The sequence below is a fragment of the Lactuca sativa genome, chromosome 9 (genome assembly GCF_002870075.4).
Source record: "Lactuca sativa cultivar Salinas chromosome 9, Lsat_Salinas_v11, whole genome shotgun sequence".
Classification (NCBI taxonomy): domain Eukaryota; kingdom Viridiplantae; phylum Streptophyta; class Magnoliopsida; order Asterales; family Asteraceae; genus Lactuca; species Lactuca sativa.
Window position 1 is genome coordinate 79,945,982 of NC_056631.2, and position 19,308 is coordinate 79,965,289.

A 19,308-nucleotide genomic window follows, 5' to 3' on the forward strand; every position below is an offset into this window, starting at 1 on the left:
TTGGATTTGATGTCTAAGCCCATAACTATAACTGGTATGTACTTAACCCGATAGTAGCATGGTCCTTTTAGGTTGCCTTCACCAGTGCAATTTGATAGGATGGTTTTTTGAGAATAAGGTTATTTACAATTTATTAATATATTATAAGTACGATATATTAATATGGTTATTTAATTAGTATTGTCCAAGAATTAATTTGGAGTTAATTTTGTGGTCAAAAGAGACTAATTAAATATGGAGGGATTGATTATGTAAATCAATGATACTTATAGTTTGGGCTAAGTGATCCATGATTATGTAAGTGGGTTAAACCAATAATATAACCAATGGATAGTCCATGGAGGTTAAACTCATGGATCATAGGAATGTGGAAAGTCATGGTTCATTAGGGTTTGCAAAGTGTAACCCTAACACTTGTCACAACTATAAATAGCCCCCTCCATGCACCAAAATTGGCTGCATCTTTAAGAGAGACAAGTAAGTTATTCTCTTAGAACCTCCTTTGCATATTGGTGTTTGTGAACCATTAGAGGCATCACACTAGAGGTGCTTAAGTTTCCAAAGGTCAAGAACTCTACCTTACTCAAGAGGTATGCATCCTAACTATGTTTTAATTATGTATAGCTTCAATTGTATGCAAGATATGGTGAATTCTTTGGAAAAACAAAATGCATGTATAATTAGAGAAAACATAGATCCAAATCATTTAGGGTTGCATGTACACTTAGGAAGTGTTATAGTGCTCAAAACCCAAAACTTAGTTGGGACTAGATTAAGGATATGGGTGGAAGTCTCTAAGGCATACCCCCAAAATGAGATAGGTAATGATGCTCAACTCATCATGGAACGAACCCTGTCCAACAAGGTTCGATTATGCCTCTCAGCTACACCATTCGGATGCGGTGTCCTAGGCGGCGTCAATTGTGAAACAATTCCACATTCCTTAAGATAGTCATGGAACTCGATACTAAGATACTCACCACCTCGATCGAATCAGAGCATCTTTGTCTTCCTGCTCAATTGATTCTCCATTTCTTGCTTAAACTCTTTGAACTTTTCAAAAGTTTCCGACTTATACTTAATTAAGTAAATATACCCATATCTGCTATAATCATCGGTAAAAGTCACATAGAAGTGGTTTGCATCTCTTATGGTAGATCTAACGGGCCAACACATCAATGTGTATGAGATCCAATAATCCTTCACCCCTTTCACAAGTACCGATGAAGGGTGAGTTAGTCATCTTTCCAAGCAAACAAGACTCACACGTGTCATCAGCCCTAAGGTCAAATGACTCCAACACTCCATCCTTTTAGAGTTGGGCTATGTGTTTCTTGTTGATATGTCCAAGACGACAATGCCACAAGCATGCTTTGTCTAAACCACTGGATGAATCAATATGAAACACATTATATCCTAAGTTATCTACAACCATCACAGTTTGATATACTCCATTACAAGGCAATGATTGAAAATAAAAAGTACCATTATAGAAAGCATTTATAGAACCAATTTCATTCTTAAATAAAAATCTAAAACCTTATCTGTCAAACCATGAAAAGAAATAATGTTTTTTGCCATTTCCGACGAGTAGCAACAATCATTTAAATCTAACCCTAACCCACTACTAAGCAATAAAGAATGAAATCTAATCTTTGTGATAGGCGACACTTTCCAATTCCCCATGATCAAGCTCATATTCTCGTGCTCCACATCCCAACTTCTTCTTAGACCCTGCAAATCATAACAAATGTGAAAACCACATCCTGTATCAAGGACCCAAGAATTAACATGTGATGAGTTGTTAGATTGAATAGTGCAAATACTTGCGAAGGTGGGATTTATCTTCCCATCCTTGATGTCCTGTAAGTATTTAGGGCAGCTTCATTAACAATGCCCTTTATCGTGACAGTGGAACCACTTTGCATCGTTTGGATTTGAAGAAGGAGCAGCAGAACCACCTTTGGTCCTACTAGAAGAGGATCAATCATGGGACTTTCCCTTGTGGTTCTTAGAAGGAGCTTTCCTCTTCTTTCCTTTCCCTTGTCTAATTTCCAAGACAGGGGAAGCAGCGGTAGGAGTAAGTATAAATAGACTTGCCTTTTAAACTACTTTCAGCAGTTCTTAGTAGGCCTTAAAGCTTGCTTGGAGTGACTTCCTCCTTGTTCATATGATAAGTCATTTTGAACTGATCATAACAGGGAGGCAAAAAGTGTAGGATAATGTCAATAGCCAACTCTTCGTCGAAGTTAACATTTAACTTCAGCAAGCGGTCTACAAACCTTTGCATCTTTTGCAAGTGGGCCGTGATAGACTCTCCATCCTTCATCTTTGTTGTTATCATGGAGGAAATGATTTCGTACCTTTCCTGTCGAGCACTTTGATGGTACTTTTCCATCAAGTCTTAGTGTATTTCTAAAGGATAGTAGTCCTCATAGGACTTTTGGAGTTCAACAGTCATATTGACAAGCATGATACACGACACTTTTATCGCGTCCTTCTCATGCGCCCTATACTCGACGATTTCTTTAGGAGTAGCAGTTTCTTCATTAATCTCCTTTAGCTCTTTGTCGAGGACATACTTTGGTTTTCTATTATTTATCTAAACAAATTGATGTATAAAAATGTCATTTTATTAATTTTTAATTTTTACATGACATATAGTAAACAATATAAATTTTTGATATTAAATTTTTAATTTTTACACGACACCTTTGTCGTGTCCTTCTCATGTGTTATTTATGTATAGTAAATAATATAAATTTTTGATATTAAAATTTAAAAACTTGTTTAGTTTGATTAAATTTTGAATATATTCCTTAATAAAGACATAAACTTTTCAATGCAAAATTAAAAAAAAAAAACTTGTTAGCTAATATTTAACTACGCTGCCATACCTGCTATAATAATTAATTATATAAATAATAGGATAAATTACATCAATCGTTGCTTGTGCATATTCCAAAACGTATATTTAGTTCATATTTTCAAACATTAATTTGGAGTGTCCTTTGTTTAAAAGTTGTGTGTTCAGTTCATATTTTCAAACATTAATTTGGAGTGTCATTTGTTTAAAAGTTGTGTGTTCCATTCCTAATACTATTAGCCGTTTGTTTTCCTTTCCCTTGTTTAAAAGTTGTGTGTTACGTTCCTTATTAGTCGTTTGTTTTTCCGTCCCTTGTTTAAAAGTTATGTGTTTCGTTCCTAATACTATCAGCCGTTTCTTTTTCCGTAAAGGGACACATGTGCCTTGGATATTTTAGTTTTTAACTTAAAAAGAAACAAAACAAAAAAAACCTAAAACCTACCTCTATTTACTATGTTCCCCCTCTCATGTTGACCTCTCTCTCATCAAAAACGATGCCCTCGTTCTTCTTCCCGTTTTCTCACGTCAGCAACCCTCCGTAGATGTAATCTTTCTATCAAATAGTTACATAGCAAGAGGTGCACCGCAACGACCTTAATTCGTAGAGTCCCATCTGGTAATCTCGCTAAAAATTAGAAGGGAGGAAGTGGTGGGGGCAAGTCGAAGAACACTAGTAAGAATGTCGAAGAAGAGGCCCGGGGGGGGGGGGGACCAAAAAGTATCTCGGTTTTTAACTGATTGCCACCCATTTTTGGCCTACCGTTAATTGTCTCCTCTGCCCATTTCTCAACTACCACAACCTTGGCTATTTCCGATAAACGAAACTCTAATCCATATTCATTCTTAAATTGGGGTTCAATTTCTATTTTGAAAATGAAATTGGGGTCAAATTGTATTTGCTTTGATATGAAGTAGGGTGAGTGTTTGTGTGTATGTGTGTGTGTGAAAGTTATGTGTTTGTGTGTGTGTGTATGTGAAGGTTATGAAGTGGTGCTTCCATTGAAGTTGATGGTGCAACCTTGACACTCACACACATTCACATGTTAGGGATATGATGATTCTCTCAAAATCAAACCCCCAAATACTCTCAAAATCAAACCCCCTAATTCTCTATGTCTTATTACACATAAACAGCACCACTTTTACTCCTTGGTTTCAGTTTAAGCTTCAATGGTGGAATCTGGGTTTTTAGTTTTAGTTGGGTGGTTTTCGAAAATCAAAACCTACTCGTGTTTTTCTTTATGAACCTGTGTTTTCTTCCAACAATTTATGGCTATTGAACTTTATTAGGATTTTGATATCATTTGGTTTCTTGTAGGTATTAATCAAATCTAGAAAATTTCTTATTTTCTTATTAGACATCGAATAAAATTGATGGTTTGTTAGGAATGAAAATTGAGTAAAATCTGAATTTCGTCAAAAACCAAACATGAAGAAATAGAAATTAAACGAGCTGGGTTTGTAAGAAGATTTGTTGCTTTGGGCTGTGGGGTGAGGGTTAAGGTTTATATTAGTCAATATTTTAAAAACTGGTTTTTTAATTGAACCGGTATGGTGACCGGTTTCTGGTTCGACCGGTAGGTAAATCGGTTTCTATAATTTTCATTTTTTTCCTATTTTCCTACTCATATATACATACATATATAAATCATGAATTTGACGTTTACAAGTTAAAACATTAAAAATATACATAAAAATAAGTAATAGATCAATCGAAATACATTAAAATAACATATAACAATAAGTTTTAATATTTTATATCAATTCATATACATCAAAAAGAAAAATAAAATATAATATCGAAATAAAATATAGTTTTAGATGGATACAAACACATCAAAAAACTTTATAACATTTACCATATGTTTTTATTTTGAAAAAATTAAATAGTTTTGAAAAAAATCACCAAAGTTTATTATGCAAATAATTCTTGTCCATATGTTTTTATTTGGTTTAACCGGTTCAATCAGTTTTTTTTTTTTTTTTTTTTTTTTTTTTTTTTTTTTTTTTTTTTTTTCTGAAAACCAGTGATAAATGAAACGCTCCCTCCCCTGGTTTCCGGTACAACCGGTTCGACCGACCGGTTTTTTTAACATTGAAATTAGTTTGTATTTTTAAATAATTATAATTGTAAAAATAAGTGTAAACATGTCATGGTTTAAAAGCCAAAACTTAACACCATTAAGAGCAGTGACCAAATGTGCAACTTTTAAATATATGAGGGATGATTTGAGTTAATTTTTTAAAATAGAGACTGAACGTACATTTTGATATATACACATGAGACGATTGCATTTTGATATATACACATGAGACGATTGCCGTAATTTACCCTCAATAATATGACAATTACTCCATTTTATTCATTTTCTTCAAAGTTATATAAAAATATTTTATATGTTTAGAAGGTTTGTGATAGTGGCTAAGGGTTTCCGATTTAATTTGAATTTTTACAAACGACTTCTATTCCAGATGATTTCGAGTTCTTGCATCGGAAACATCAACAACGAACGTTTGATTTTGATTGTTTTGGTTCTTGTTACCTGTATCTAATCCTTTTATCTTTGAAATCAAGTTCAAGAAACAAACACAAAATTTGATTGTTCTCAGATGATACTTATATATAACCGAACGACATAGAATTCAAACCCAAAAAAATTTCATCATCTTTCATCTTTAATTTAGGCTTACATGTATGGCTCATCAACACCACATAAAGGGTATATAACCCATTGCATGGGATATATTAGGTCATAATGACCAATTTTCAAATTTCAATTTATGCCTGCTACAGTGACAATACATACTTTTTTTTTAATTACCTTGACATGCATGGACCAACATCAATACCATAAACAGTTTGTAGTGATAGCAAGAGAAACATATCTGTTTCTACCAAAAGTAACATTTGAGTTAGTATGGAAATAACACGGAAACAAAGGTGGTGGAATTTTCATGAATAGATATTGGACCATACATATCAACCTATATATGGCTCCTTCTAACTTTGGTTATTGAATGCACGGCAATTCTAATCTTTATTTTACAACCAAAAAAAAAAAAGATATAAAATTCACAATTTGCCAAGTTTGAAAAGAGAGATTACAATAATATATTAAAAACACTCGAAACTATAACTTAGGATGATCGATCATACCTATATATCTATTGACCATCTCTACATCACATATAAACATACACATTCACACCACAACACATACCAGTAAACACGTAACTTGTTCAAGCATCACGTTATTATAATATTAAACCATACATAGATTGCTTGACAGAAAGCTGCAGCCACTTTAATTATCCATGGCCGGCGGGGACACTTCCTCCACCACCACCATGCCCTCCTCCATGAGCTCCACCACCACTAGACCCATAGCCATAACCAGACCCTCCGGCATGAGCTCCACCACTACCAGACCCATAGCCATAACCAGAGCCTGAACCACTCCCACTCCCACTACCAGAACCATAACCAAACCCGTAACCCTTACCAAACCCATTAGCAGACCGGCCTGACCCTGACCCGTAACCCCAACCGCTCCCAGGGCTTGACCCATAGCCCCAGCTATAGTCCCAGTTCGGACCATGGGCTGAACCAGAAGCCCCGGTTGGGTTCGAATTGGACACTTGGTTCACAAGGGTCTTTCTTCCACCTTTAGGATCGTATGCTAAAGTAGCACTAGACATGCCGATGAAGAGAACAATGACAGCGATATGATATGTTTTCAAGTGCATCTTGATCATAATTTCTAAAGTTTTTTTTTAGTGATTTATAAAATGTGGACTTTGTTGGATTATATAATGATGATCGGTGATGATTATGGTGCATGAGGGGGGTATTTTGTAACTTGACATACGGTGTTCATGAGTACCCGTGAATGGCTCTAAGATCCTCACTGTACACTTGTTGGAATCTTGAAGGTGGATGTGAGATAGGGAAAGTCATCTGCCACTTGTATTTTGCACCACCGGCCAGGCATCCCCCAACTATGGTAATAAAGTAATTTCATACAAAAAATCATATCCAAACAAAATTTAGGTCGACAATTATATATAAATATTTCATAGATATGGTTTTTCAAAACACAATGATACAGAATAGCTATTAAATTGTTCATGTGTTGGTCTTTGTGGTTTTATTTTTTACGTGATTCATCTTTATGCATATAAAATGATTTATATATATATTTTTTATATATTATTTATTTTTTTCAATTAAAAAAATTAAAAATAAAAGAACATAATATGTCTCTCCCTCTCCCTCTCTCCCAAGCTTCACCACCTATCTCTGATAAACAAACACACACTAAAAACATCTATATGAAGACACGCACCACTCTCTGTTACCAGTGTTCGCCACCACCACATATGAATATCGGCACATACAATAGATCTGAAAATCCACACATACAACATGAAAATCAACACAGACACACACCAGTAAATCTCGAAATTTACAACGGTGGCAACTAGGGTTTGCATCAGTGACAGTTCATCGGAGAAGATAAGGTCGTAGGCTTTCAATGGTTTGATCTAGAAAGGAGTCGAGCTTCATGATGGTTCAATTTGAAGAGAACACAGTGGGTGAGCTTTAGTTATGGTTTGATGGAGAGAACACATGAATCAAGCTAGCGATTGGGGTTATAAGGTATAGATGGTGGTGGTTCTGGTAAATCCTTTGGGTCTCCGAAGAGGACAAGAGACAGAAGATTCTTATGGGGATAAGAGTATGGTTCCTACGGTAACAAGAGTGTGATTCTTCTGGGAATAAGAGTATGGTTCCCACTGGGACGAGAGTATGGTTCTTATGGGGACAATAATATAGTTCCTTCGAGGACAAAGAGTATGACTCCTTCACGAATAAGATTATGTTCGAACAGGGAAATATATGATGATCCATTTTGGGATGTAGATAGATGATTCCTATGGAAATCCAGATTGTTTATGTTTAGAGAAGATAAAGAAAGGTTCTTTGAGAGGAACAATATAAAAGAGTTCTTTTGAGAACTTAGATGTAATCTACAAGGGATTAAAAGTATGGAATCTACGAGGGATTCAAAAGTAAGAAGAAAGAATAAGGATCTATGAGGGATAATAAGAGAGAGAGAGAGAGAGAGAGAGAGAGACAAAGAGAAAGAGAAAGAGAAATAGAGGTAAGATCGGATGAGAGTATTAGAGTATGAGACGTGACCATTAGGTATAGATGAGAGCATAATGTTGAGACACTAGAGAAAGACTAGAGAATAGATAGAATAATGAACAGAGTAAGAGTTACAGCAGAGAAGAGACAAAGTTAAAGACGATAGAGATAGCGTATGAGCAGAGTATGAGAAGAGGCTAAGAGAAGAGTATGAGAAACAGAGTAGATGACAGAGAAAGAGATAGAAGAGATGAGTAGACAAGATAAATGAAAGAATAGAAAAGAATAATAATGTATGCTATTAGAAAAAGAGTTAGATGATGGAGTATGAAAAAGAGGAGGAAAGATAGACAAGAAAAGTTAGAAGAATAACTCACCATACACGTTGTATCTGATGATGCAGATGTTTATGTTTTACATGTTCAAGTAGTAGCAGTCGTGGTACTATAAGAGAAGACAAGAGCAAGAGGAATATATAGATAGTAAGATGTTATTTGTGTATTTCATTGTTGTTTCATTTATGTACTAGTTTTTTATTGTAAACTCATGATTTGTCATAGGAAGTGAAGTGTTTTAATTTGTTTAGAAATCTGCATTGTAAGAAAAAGTCTGATATTTTCCCAAATATTAGATGTATAGAAAATCTGGGTCGTTACAATTTGGTTACCTTTTTCTAGTTCCTTATCTATTGTTTCTAGTGCATTTGACATTATTCACTATGATTTATAGCAATCTCATATTCCAAGTACTAGTGTCATTCAGTATTGCAAAATTTTACATTTTCGTGTGTTTGTTCAAAATCAGTTTAAAACTAATATAAAAATATTTTAATGTGATCACATGGACGATTTGACAATCACCAATTCCACAACCCTTTGTTTTTTTATCAAAACAACATTATATATCATTTCTCTTGTCCCCAAACTTCCCAACAAAATGGGAAATCGTAATAAATTATTCGTACCATCAACAATATCATCCATACTCTTCTCTTTTAATCCCATCTTTTGGGTCAAAGTTTTACACATAGCCACTCGTCTCCTAAATCCCACACCTTCCATTTCCATTAAAAATAAAATGCGCTTCACAAAACTTTATAAAAAACAACCAACATTCACACATCCTTGAGTATTCGGTTTCCTATGTTACCCCCTTATTCCCACTCAACATAAATTTGCTCCTTATTCCACACCTTGTTTGTTCTTTGGTTACCCCTCAAACCACCGAGGCATTTGTTTCTTCGATCTTGCTACTGACAAAAACATCATCTCCCTCCACGTGCATTTTGATAAAACCATTTTTCCTATCCGCTAATGACACTAAACGAATCACCTTCTTATACCTTCCTTGACTCCTTCCCCAAAATGTCACCCATCTATTTAGATTTTTTACAATCTCCCATTCCCAACACCGCGGCCGATCAAATTCATACTCCATCCTCTCTTATCACTTAAGCCAAGGTTAATTAAGAGCACCCAACCCTTATCGGTTCTCCTCATATTCCTCCTCAAGCCCCTCTAAACACCTTCACATACCCAATGACAACACGTGCCAAACATTGCATCTCAAAACCCAACCAACGCCTCAATCTACACACCACCATTGAATCCCCATTACCCCGTTCTCATATTCAAGCCTTTCAAGACCCTAACTGGACTAACGCCATGAAAGATGAATATAATGCTCTTGATTTTAATAGAATTTGGGTCTATGTTGTTATTTAGAAGCAAGTATAAGGTGGTGGATCACTTGATCACTACAAGGCTTGTTTAGTAACAAATAGATAAAACCAAAGACCCAGAATTAACTATGACGAGACCTTTAGCCAAGTTGTCAAATCGGCCACCATATATATTGTCCTTAGCCTTGCGACATATCGCAACTTTACCATTCATTAGCTTGACATAAAGAACACATTCTTGCACGGTAAAATGAATGAAATAATCTACATACATTAGCCTCCCAGTTTTCATGATACTCAACATCCGAGTTATATTTGCCATCTGCATAAGTCTCTTTATGGCCTAAAACAGGACACCTAAGCATGCTTCCATCGTTTTGTGGTGTTCATAACCTTTGTTGGTTTTGTACATAATTGCTCTGATTCCTCACCTTTTATTTTTCATTAGAGTAGGATTTAGTGTGCTTACTCTTATTTGTTGATGACATCATCTTGACAGCTTTATCATCATAACTCCTTAGGTGCACCATTTCTCTACTGGATACCAAGTTTTTTGTGACTGAATTAGGTGACTTATCATATTTTTTGGGCATTGTCGTAACTCGGGATACTAATAGCCAATTAATCTCCCAACGAACATATGAGATAGAACTACTTAAGCATGCAATTATGACTATCTGAAATCCTTGTTTTACTCCTGCAGACACATGGTCTAAACTCGATATCTTAGGTGCTCCCATTGTCGATCCCATGTTATACAGAAGCCTTGTTGGTGGTCTTCAGTATCTCACCTTCATGGTACCAAATCTTTTACATTCCGTTGAAAAAAAATTTACTTATTTATGCATATGATCATCGTGACTCGCATATAAATGCCCTCAAATGATTTTTATGATATGTTAATGACACACAGGATCATAGGCTTCAGTTACACGACTTCTCAACTACGGACCTCATTGCTTATTCTGATGTAGATTAAGGAGGGTATCCATCTACATGTCCCTCCATTAGTGGTTACTGTGTATTTTTGGGTAACAACCTTCTTTCATGGTCATCAAAGCGACCACCCACAATAGCGAGATCAAATACCAATGTAGAATACAGAGGCATAGCTAATATGGTTGTAGAAACTTGGTGGATTCAGAATATTTTGCAGGGACTTCTCTCACCACTTGGCAAACTACTATAGTGTATTATGATAATGTCAGTGCGGTTTATTTGTCTACTAATCCAGTGCAACATCAACACACTAAGCATATTGAGATTGACATTCATTTTATTTGAGATAAAGTTGCAACTGAACATACCAGAGTTCTTCATGTTCCCTCCTCACTTCAATATGCATATATCTTCACAAAAGAGCTACTGACTTCTCTTGTCACCGATTTTTGTTCCGGTTTGAATGTGTGCTCTCAACCTCCCGCTCAAACTATGGGGGCGTATTAGTATATGTATTGTATACTATAATATTAGTTTGTTATATATTACCCATTGTATAGCTCGTCTAATGATGATAGCGCATTATAATTATAGATATTGTTGATTAATGAAATATTATGTTATGTATAAATTATCTCAAACAAATAGTAATATCTTAAAACTAAGAACAGAGGTGCGAAGATAACCAATCAAAACGAGGTGATTAGCAAAACATGAGTTGTGTATGTGATTTATTTGTTTTTGCCCAATAATATTCCATTTTATCAATATTGTGGACGCGATATTAAACTTTCTTTTTTTACATGGAGGATTATGGGGTCTAGTACTATTATCATGATATTGATTGTAAAGTCGTGTTTCCCCCAGTTGGTATCGACTATATCACTTTTATCTTTCCAAAGGTGTTCCCTACAAAGCGAGTTTTGAAAAGTTACTTAACATGCACATCCCAATGATAAGTGCTTGGATGTCGATTTGATGAGCCAACACTGAAGAGTTCAATAAACGAGGGACTTCTAATAGTTATAATCTATAGCGGTTATATTAACTTGTTAATGATTTATTTTTAGAACAACTCCCCTATATCTAAGGTGTATTCATCTTTCACTTTTTTTTTTTACTAAACTACACAAATGGTCACTGTGGTTTATTTCAAATTGCAACTTTGGTCAAAAAAATTTGGACTAGTCATTTTGTTGTGTTTTTAGTCCACTACATTAATATGATTTTTTTTTCTTATTCTCAAATTAAAAAAAAAATCTACAACTAATAACCCACCAAACCTCTCTTTCTCTCTCTCTCTCTCCCTCTCTCTCTCTCTCTCTCTCTCTCTCTATATATATATATATATATATATATATATATATATATATATATATATATATATATATATATATCTTTGGGTGTTTGGGATTGCTTTTCAGGTTAAAAAGTTCTTTTGACAAAAGTCCTTTTTGATTTTTTGGCTTTTTACAAAAAAATAGTTTTAAAATGTATTTGGTTTATCTTTTGATTTTTCAAAAGCTAAAAACCCAAAAGTTACAAAAAGTCACAACTTCATGACTTTTCAAACACCTTATTTTTGTTCTTGTCAAAAAATTATTCTAAAAGAACTTCTTAAAATGCTAAACATCTTTTTTGACCTTTAGCTTTTTGAAAAAACTAAAGTCCTAAAAGTCATGTTAAAAGGATTCGCAAACACCCTCTTTCTCTCTCTCTTCTCTCTCTCTCTCTCTCTCTCTCTCTCTCTCTCTCTCTCTCTCTCTCTCTCTCTCTCTCTCTTCTTTGGAAACCATCTCCATATCGGTGCCTCTTCTCCGATCTCTGATCTCCGCTTTAGACCTCTGATCCACAATACCGGCTACTGCTCCTTCTCTGATCTACTAAGTCCCATTTTCTTTATCGGGTTACACCTCCTGGATCAATACATGAATTTTAATTTATGGAATCGATGAATCACATGGTTTTCTTCTTCTGTTTTGAATCTAATGATCTATTCGTGTTTGATTTTTGGCTTGGTGTTAAACCTGTTTTCTTTTTCTGGTTTAGTAAGCTGATGATTTTTTAATGAAATATATGAAGCATATTTTGGAATCGAGGAAGCTGATCATTTTGAAAGCAGTTGGAAGGAGATGAAATTTGAGGCAAAATAAATAGATGTAAAGAACCTTTAAGCCACATTAAATATACTTTCAAAATGAATTCATTTTCTCCATTCCAGTGAAGAAAACTGTGACTCCGGAAAAATGAAGTCCAAAAAAGAGAGAGAGAAAAAAAGGGGGGGGGGGGAGAAAGACCATTTTTCAGGTGAGGTGATGAAGAAGAACATCGGGTAATGGAAGGTAGGTTTTCTTCTTTAGTATTGTTTATTGTGTATGTATGTGTGTGTGTGTGTGTGAGAGAGAGAGAGAGAGAGATAAGGAGGATACTTGTGGGGAAAATGGAACACAAGTTGAACCCATAAGTTCCATCTTTGTTATTCACCTTCTTCTATAAAAAGGAATCAAAGCTCATATGTTACTAGATTTCATTTGATCTCTTTGAAAATGTTGAGGTTTTGAAGGTATGTAGGTTTTTGTGAAGTGTTTATGTGCATGTGTTTTAATTTCTAGGAAAAAGTTTGAGTGAAAGAAGGAAGATGATTGGAATCGTGTGTGTGTCTTAGAGAAAAAGAGAGAGAGAGAGAGAGAGAGAGAGAGATTAGTTTTCAATTTGCTTTTTATTTATTTTAATAAAAAAACTAATAAAATTTAATAAAAAAATTGAAAAAGAAAAAAGTAAGGGCAAAATTGTCATTTTAAAAAAGTTCAAAGCAAATTTGACCAAACTCGCAACAAAATGAAAATTTTGGACCTGTGGTGCTAGTCCAAACCTTTTTGGACCAAAAGTTGCAATTTTCAACTAACCATAGGGACTATTTGTGCAATTTTGTCTTTTTTTTTTCTATGCCATCTCAATGTTATTTTATTACTCCATTGTTCTTCAAAATCCAAGAAATTATCACCTTTCATTTCTACATACTTTTTATTATTTAAATATATATTTTATATCAATATTATATTTTTATAGAAATAAAAAACTACATATTTTAATATACTTTTTTATAATTTTTTAGTATATATAATTTAATTGTTACAGCCCGGATTTCCAGGTATCTTTATTGATTTGATTATTTTGTGTTTTGAGAGGGGACTCGGCGAGTTGGAGCCCAGACTCGCCGAGTAGGGTCGCGATTTTTGGACGCGGGATTCGTCGGGACTCGGCGAGTCCAGGATATGGACTCGGCGAGTCTGCGCTGTTTAATGAAACCCTAATTTCCCGGTCCTAAGCCCTATTTAAAGGACCTTATGGCCCTCATTTGCGGCCACCTTGAACCCTAAGAGCCCCCATTCGTCTGTGAGCCCTTGTGAGTGTATTTGGAGGCCATTTGTTCACCATTTTGTGTGTTATTGCAAGAAAGGAGGGAGAGGATCAAACTTGAGGAGTTGGGGAGCGTGGATCTGTTGCTAATTCGTCAAGGGAGCCTTCTTGAGGTAACTTTCAGAGCCAAACTTCGTGTTTTGTGTTGATGTGTCAAATCTAGGGTTTCTTCTTGTATTTCTTGGCTTAAATTGGAAGTATGAAAGGTTCCATGGAGATATGGAACCTAGATCTGGGCTTTAGCAGGTCCAGGAGACCCCATATGACTAGCTTTATGTCCATCCTTTTGAGTTAGAAGCTAGGGTGGTCATATTAGAGGTTGTTTCCCCAAAATAAGCCTTGTACGCATTGCATGGCAACCAAGACTGAGACTTTACGTGACAAATAAGCTTGGGAAGGCCAGATCTATGAATGGATGGAACGGATCTGACCGCTAAGGCCAGTTTTAGCTGGTGCATGGCATGGACTCGCCGAGTCTGATGAACAGACTCGACGAGTCGCTTGAAGATTGTCCTTGAGGACACCCAGTGTGTAGTCCTGATCGAGTTGTGGGCGACTCAGTGAGTCGCAGAGAGTTGGAAAGGTTTTGGCAGGTGGTCGAGTCAAGCTGGGACTCGCCGAGTTGTTCTTGAAACTCGGCGAGTTGAGTCGGGGTGGCCCCGCGACTCTCCCAGGTGGAACTCGTCGAGTCCGGGGAAGCACTCGACGAGTAAGAAGGGAATCCTATGGAGTCGGCGAATACGTCCAGACTCGCCGAGTTGCCCTTGTGGACTCGCCGAGTCCGGTCAAGTTGACCGTTGACCGTTGACCAGAGTTGACCTATGTTTGACTTCTTAGGGATAGTCAAACTTAGAAGATAAAGTGTTAATAAGAGATGTACGATGTTATAGGGAGATTCTAGCTCGGCGGATCGAGCACGAGTGACTTCGGGATTTGCTAGCTTTTGATATTCGCGAGGTGAGTCTTCTCACTATACTTTACCTTGAGTAGGTAATCAGAGTTATGTGTTAGTGTATGTATGCTATGTGTATGCTACGTGTTATACTGCATTATTTCTATGAGAATTATGCTGTGCATGATTACAGAGTTGGAACCGGAAGGTTCCTAGAGTCAGAACCTGAGGGTTCACAGAGTTGGGTGCACGGACCCATAGAGTTATAGCCTCGAGTGGCTAATATGTGTTTTATGTGTGGTATTTTGGGGAACTCACTAAGCTTCATGCTTACAGTGTTATTGTTGTGGTTTCAGGTACTAGCGATGACCGTGGGAAGGCGCCGGCTTGATCTGTACACATGCAGGGGACTATTGCTATGTTTATGTGATCTTGGGATTTGTATGATACAGATTGGAATTTGAAACTTAATGTTTTTATGAAATTAAAGGGGAGATGTTCTTTTTATATTGCGAAAAATTATTTTGAAATTCACGGTGTTACATTAATTAAATATTATAAAAACTGAAAAAGAAAGAAATAACATTTTCTAGTGTGGCTAATGTGACATCCCCTAATTTCACGGCCAAAAAAGACCGATTTAATTTATGTTTTTTAAAATAAAATCAGAGAAATCTTTTTAAAAGATGTTGCGGAATTGGTCCCCAAACAACATATGATAAAAGTTTATCAAAACCCTTCATTGAGAAGGTATATGTTTTCCATATATATATCAAAACCTCGGGAATGTCATGTTCCGATACAGATCAAAAGCATAAACAAGACATTATAAGCCTTTCAACGGTTATTTACAACTACTGGCCTATAATCCAAAAATCTCTCGTCGTCCTCCGACTATGCTCGGGGTCCACTACCTGTAACATAAAAAGTTGAGTGGGTCAGGCTTGGGAGCCTGGTGAGTATATAGGGTTTTCAACCCACAATAATAATAAACTTACTAAGTTCATCAATCAACAATAACCCTGATTACCCGTTCCAGTTATCCTCACTTTACGTCCCTAAACACTTATCACAAGGGACCTAGCTTAAAGAATATCATCGGGATGGACACTACTGCCAAGGGGTTTCCTCAGCCATACATGTTTTAAAGGCAACCATGAGGGGGATGGAGTACATCGAATGAACACTCTCAATTCATTAACACCTACAGGTTGCGGACCTGCTAATGTTTCCCACTGGACTGTCTAGAAAGTCCGTGGTCGTCATCCAAACTCCGCTAGATGACTGGATCTCAAAACACATCGAGGCCTCTCATCAATTTTTATTTTATCACACATCACTATCTACCATGTTCTACCCAACATATTTGTAGACAAAAATACTTATACAGTTTAAAACTTGTATAAAACATCAACTCAATAGTCACCTCAAATAAACAATTAATATATTTACACATATCATGTATTATATGGTAAATACTTCATATCTATGTGTAAAATGAAAGTGACTATACACTCACTTGCTATGATGATAATCGGGCAACAATTCGTTTCTTAAAACGATCATTTCTAATAAATTCAGGAGTTTTATTGAGAAACCGGGCTTTGCAAAAGTCGGGCTTCGAAACCGAAAAGAAAAATTTTCTGGGCTTCTCGGGCACTTCGTGGAGTATTCCGGGCTTTTGAATAAGTACCGGGGCTTCGGGGGATGTGAAAATAGCCAAAATAGTGAAAAAGGGGTTAAAAGTGGCAATTTCTAAATTCTAGCTGGGAGGATTCGCACCCTTCTATTTATAGGGGGAAGCTTCTGATCGGACGGTTGAGAAGAAGCCACACCTCGCAAATCCGAGGGCTCGCAGGGAAGGCTCGCATGAGGGTAGCATGTGCGAAGGGGCTGCTGGCTTCTTGTGATTGCTCCGAAGCGTGTGTCCGAAGTCGGCTCCGGTGCGCAAGTGGTCAGCACATGCGAGGGCCTCAGTGGCACTCGCTGATTGGACCGCGGAGTCGTAACCCATGTGCGAGGCTCGGAGCTAGGGGTGTGAGGTTTGGTCCATATGTGAGCCTCGGATTGGACCTCCCTTCGGTCAAATCAGAATCTAACACGTGGCTTCGCATGACTCAGCAGCTTCGGTGACTCAGCAGGACACGTGGCACTCTTTCAGCGAAGGTGACGTGGCAAAATGTGACTACGCGAATTTTCTCGGTTTTTGCGCCAAAACTTCTAAAATCCATAACTTTCACATACGAGCTCCAGTTTTTACGTTCTTTATATGCACGCGTAGCTAAAATTACGCTCTACAACATCCGTTTAGACTTCGTCGGCTAATTTTGAATTTAAATTTTATATTGTTATTTTTAACAGACCGGGACAGGAAATCCGTTAAAAATTCATAACTTCTTCATCCGACGTCCTTTGTCAGACTTTTTACCATTGTGCTACTAATGACGAGACCTTCAATTCTCGTTTAGGTTGTGCCGGCTAAAAATTGCTCGATCTAAAATTCGAGTTTTTAGCTGTCTACTGCTAAGCTGAAACTTCGAAAAATCATAACTTCCTCATACGAAGTTAGATTTGGGCGTTCTTTTTATCGAACTTCTCGGTTTGATGAATACTACGACTTTTGCTTAGATTACTAAGGCTAAAAAGTAGTTTATCAAAAACTCACTTTTTACGACATTCAACACCGTGCCGGTTTTGTCGCGAAACTTCGACAGGTCATAACTTCTTCGTTATAACTCGGATTTTGGTATTCTTTATATCCCCGAAATCCTTGTTTCGACCACTAAAACTTTATGTAAAGATATCGGGCTTATCTCACACTTTAATTTTGACGCTTATTTTTATTCTTAATTAATTAAGCCCTAATAATTAAGCATAAAACACATAATTCACATAATATTCACATAATTCCTTTTTATTTCTTCAAAATGAGTTACAAAGGTTAACCTAGACTATCAACTCAATATAAATGCCTAGGCTAGAAACACGAGTGTTACAGCAAATGAGAGAGAGGAGGAGGGAGAGAGAGAGAGAGAGAGAGAGAGAGAGAGAGAGAGAGAGAGTTTAGGGAGGCTATCCTGAGGAAACTCATCACCTAAACTGCACCTAGGGTGTAGTATTCCCTTGTGGGTTTTAGTCCATCTCACCAAACTGATGTGTGATGTTCAAGCACACCGTCTATCAAGCTTTGAAAACGTAATTGCAAAACAATATTTAATCAAAGCAACTCTTTGATTAATTGGAAAATATTTCAAAACCAATATTGGATACAATCTGATTTCTATAATACTATACTCAATCTAGACATGTATATATATAAATTCTAATTATCGACTTGTACTAGAATATGATTAGGAAACTATGTCCAACCTGCCATAATTCCAAGTTTACTTGGTTTCCAAGTCCTACTTGACTTAGGATTCCAACAATCACCCACCAAATCTCTAAGTCCTTCTAGAGACATCTTCGATCCCAATCAAGCTCCGCATTTCGTTGAACTTGGTTAGAGCTAGCGGTTTTGTAAGAATATTCACCCTTTGCTCTTCAACGGGAATGTATACCACCCCCACTTGATTGTTTTCAACACAATTACGAATAAAGTGAAACCTCATGTGAATGTGTTTACTCCTTCCATGAAAAACGGGATTCTTCGTTAGTTCGATAGCCGACTTGTTATCAAATCTAAGAACCGCTTTCTTTTAAGCTTACTTCATGATTTCTTCAATCAAATCTTGAATCCATATTGCTTAACATGCGGTTGTTGTGGCTGCCATGAACTCCGACTCGCAAGATAACAAAGCAACGGTATCTTGTTTTTGTGAAAACCATGTAATTGGAGATGACCCATAGTAGAAAATGTGACCGGTTGTGCTTTTTCTGTCATCTGGGTCAACATTGTGACTACTATCACTATAACCAATGATTCGGTTTTGTCCCATCCTCTCGTACTTGATACCGTATCCCGTTGTTCCTCGTAAGTACCGTAGGATATGCTTTGATCGCAACACCATGTGAATCTCTTGGACTTTGTATGTATCGGCTAACAACTCCAACCGCATATGCCATATCGGTTCTTGTTTGCAAGAGATATCTAAGGCATCCAACCACCTTTCGATATTGTGTCGGTTCGATTTCAGTTTCATCTTTATCCTTTGATAATTTATTTACCGATTCCATTGGAATGTGGGTCGGATTGCAATCATGTAAACCGGATTCTTTTAAAATGTGTTGAGCATACGCTTCTTGGTTTATAGTAATCCCCGATTCCTCTTGCTTAAATTCAATTCCAAGGTAATAAGTTAATCTTCCAAGGTCTAACATCTCAAAGTTCTTGGACATCTCTAATTTGAACCTCTTGA

The 19,308-nt window shown here is 36.5% G+C and overlaps 1 protein-coding gene across 1 annotated transcript; it reads right to left on the reverse strand.

Moving 5' to 3' along the window:
* Window positions 1-5,931: 5,931 nt before the first annotated feature.
* Window positions 5,932-6,659, reverse strand: LOC111902131 (glycine-rich cell wall structural protein 2). The gene has a single exon (XM_023897999.2). It carries the CDS (start codon window positions 6,620-6,622, stop codon window positions 6,176-6,178), a length of 447 nt encoding a protein of 148 aa, XP_023753767.1. The 5' UTR covers window positions 6,623-6,659; the 3' UTR covers window positions 5,932-6,175.
* Window positions 6,660-19,308: the final 12,649 nt, after the last annotated feature.

What these genes read in the sequence shown, in the direction of transcription:
- LOC111902131 (XM_023897999.2), bottom strand. Translation starts at nt 6,622, where the DNA reads ATGATCAAGATGCACTTGAAAACATATCATATCGCTGTCATTGTTCTC.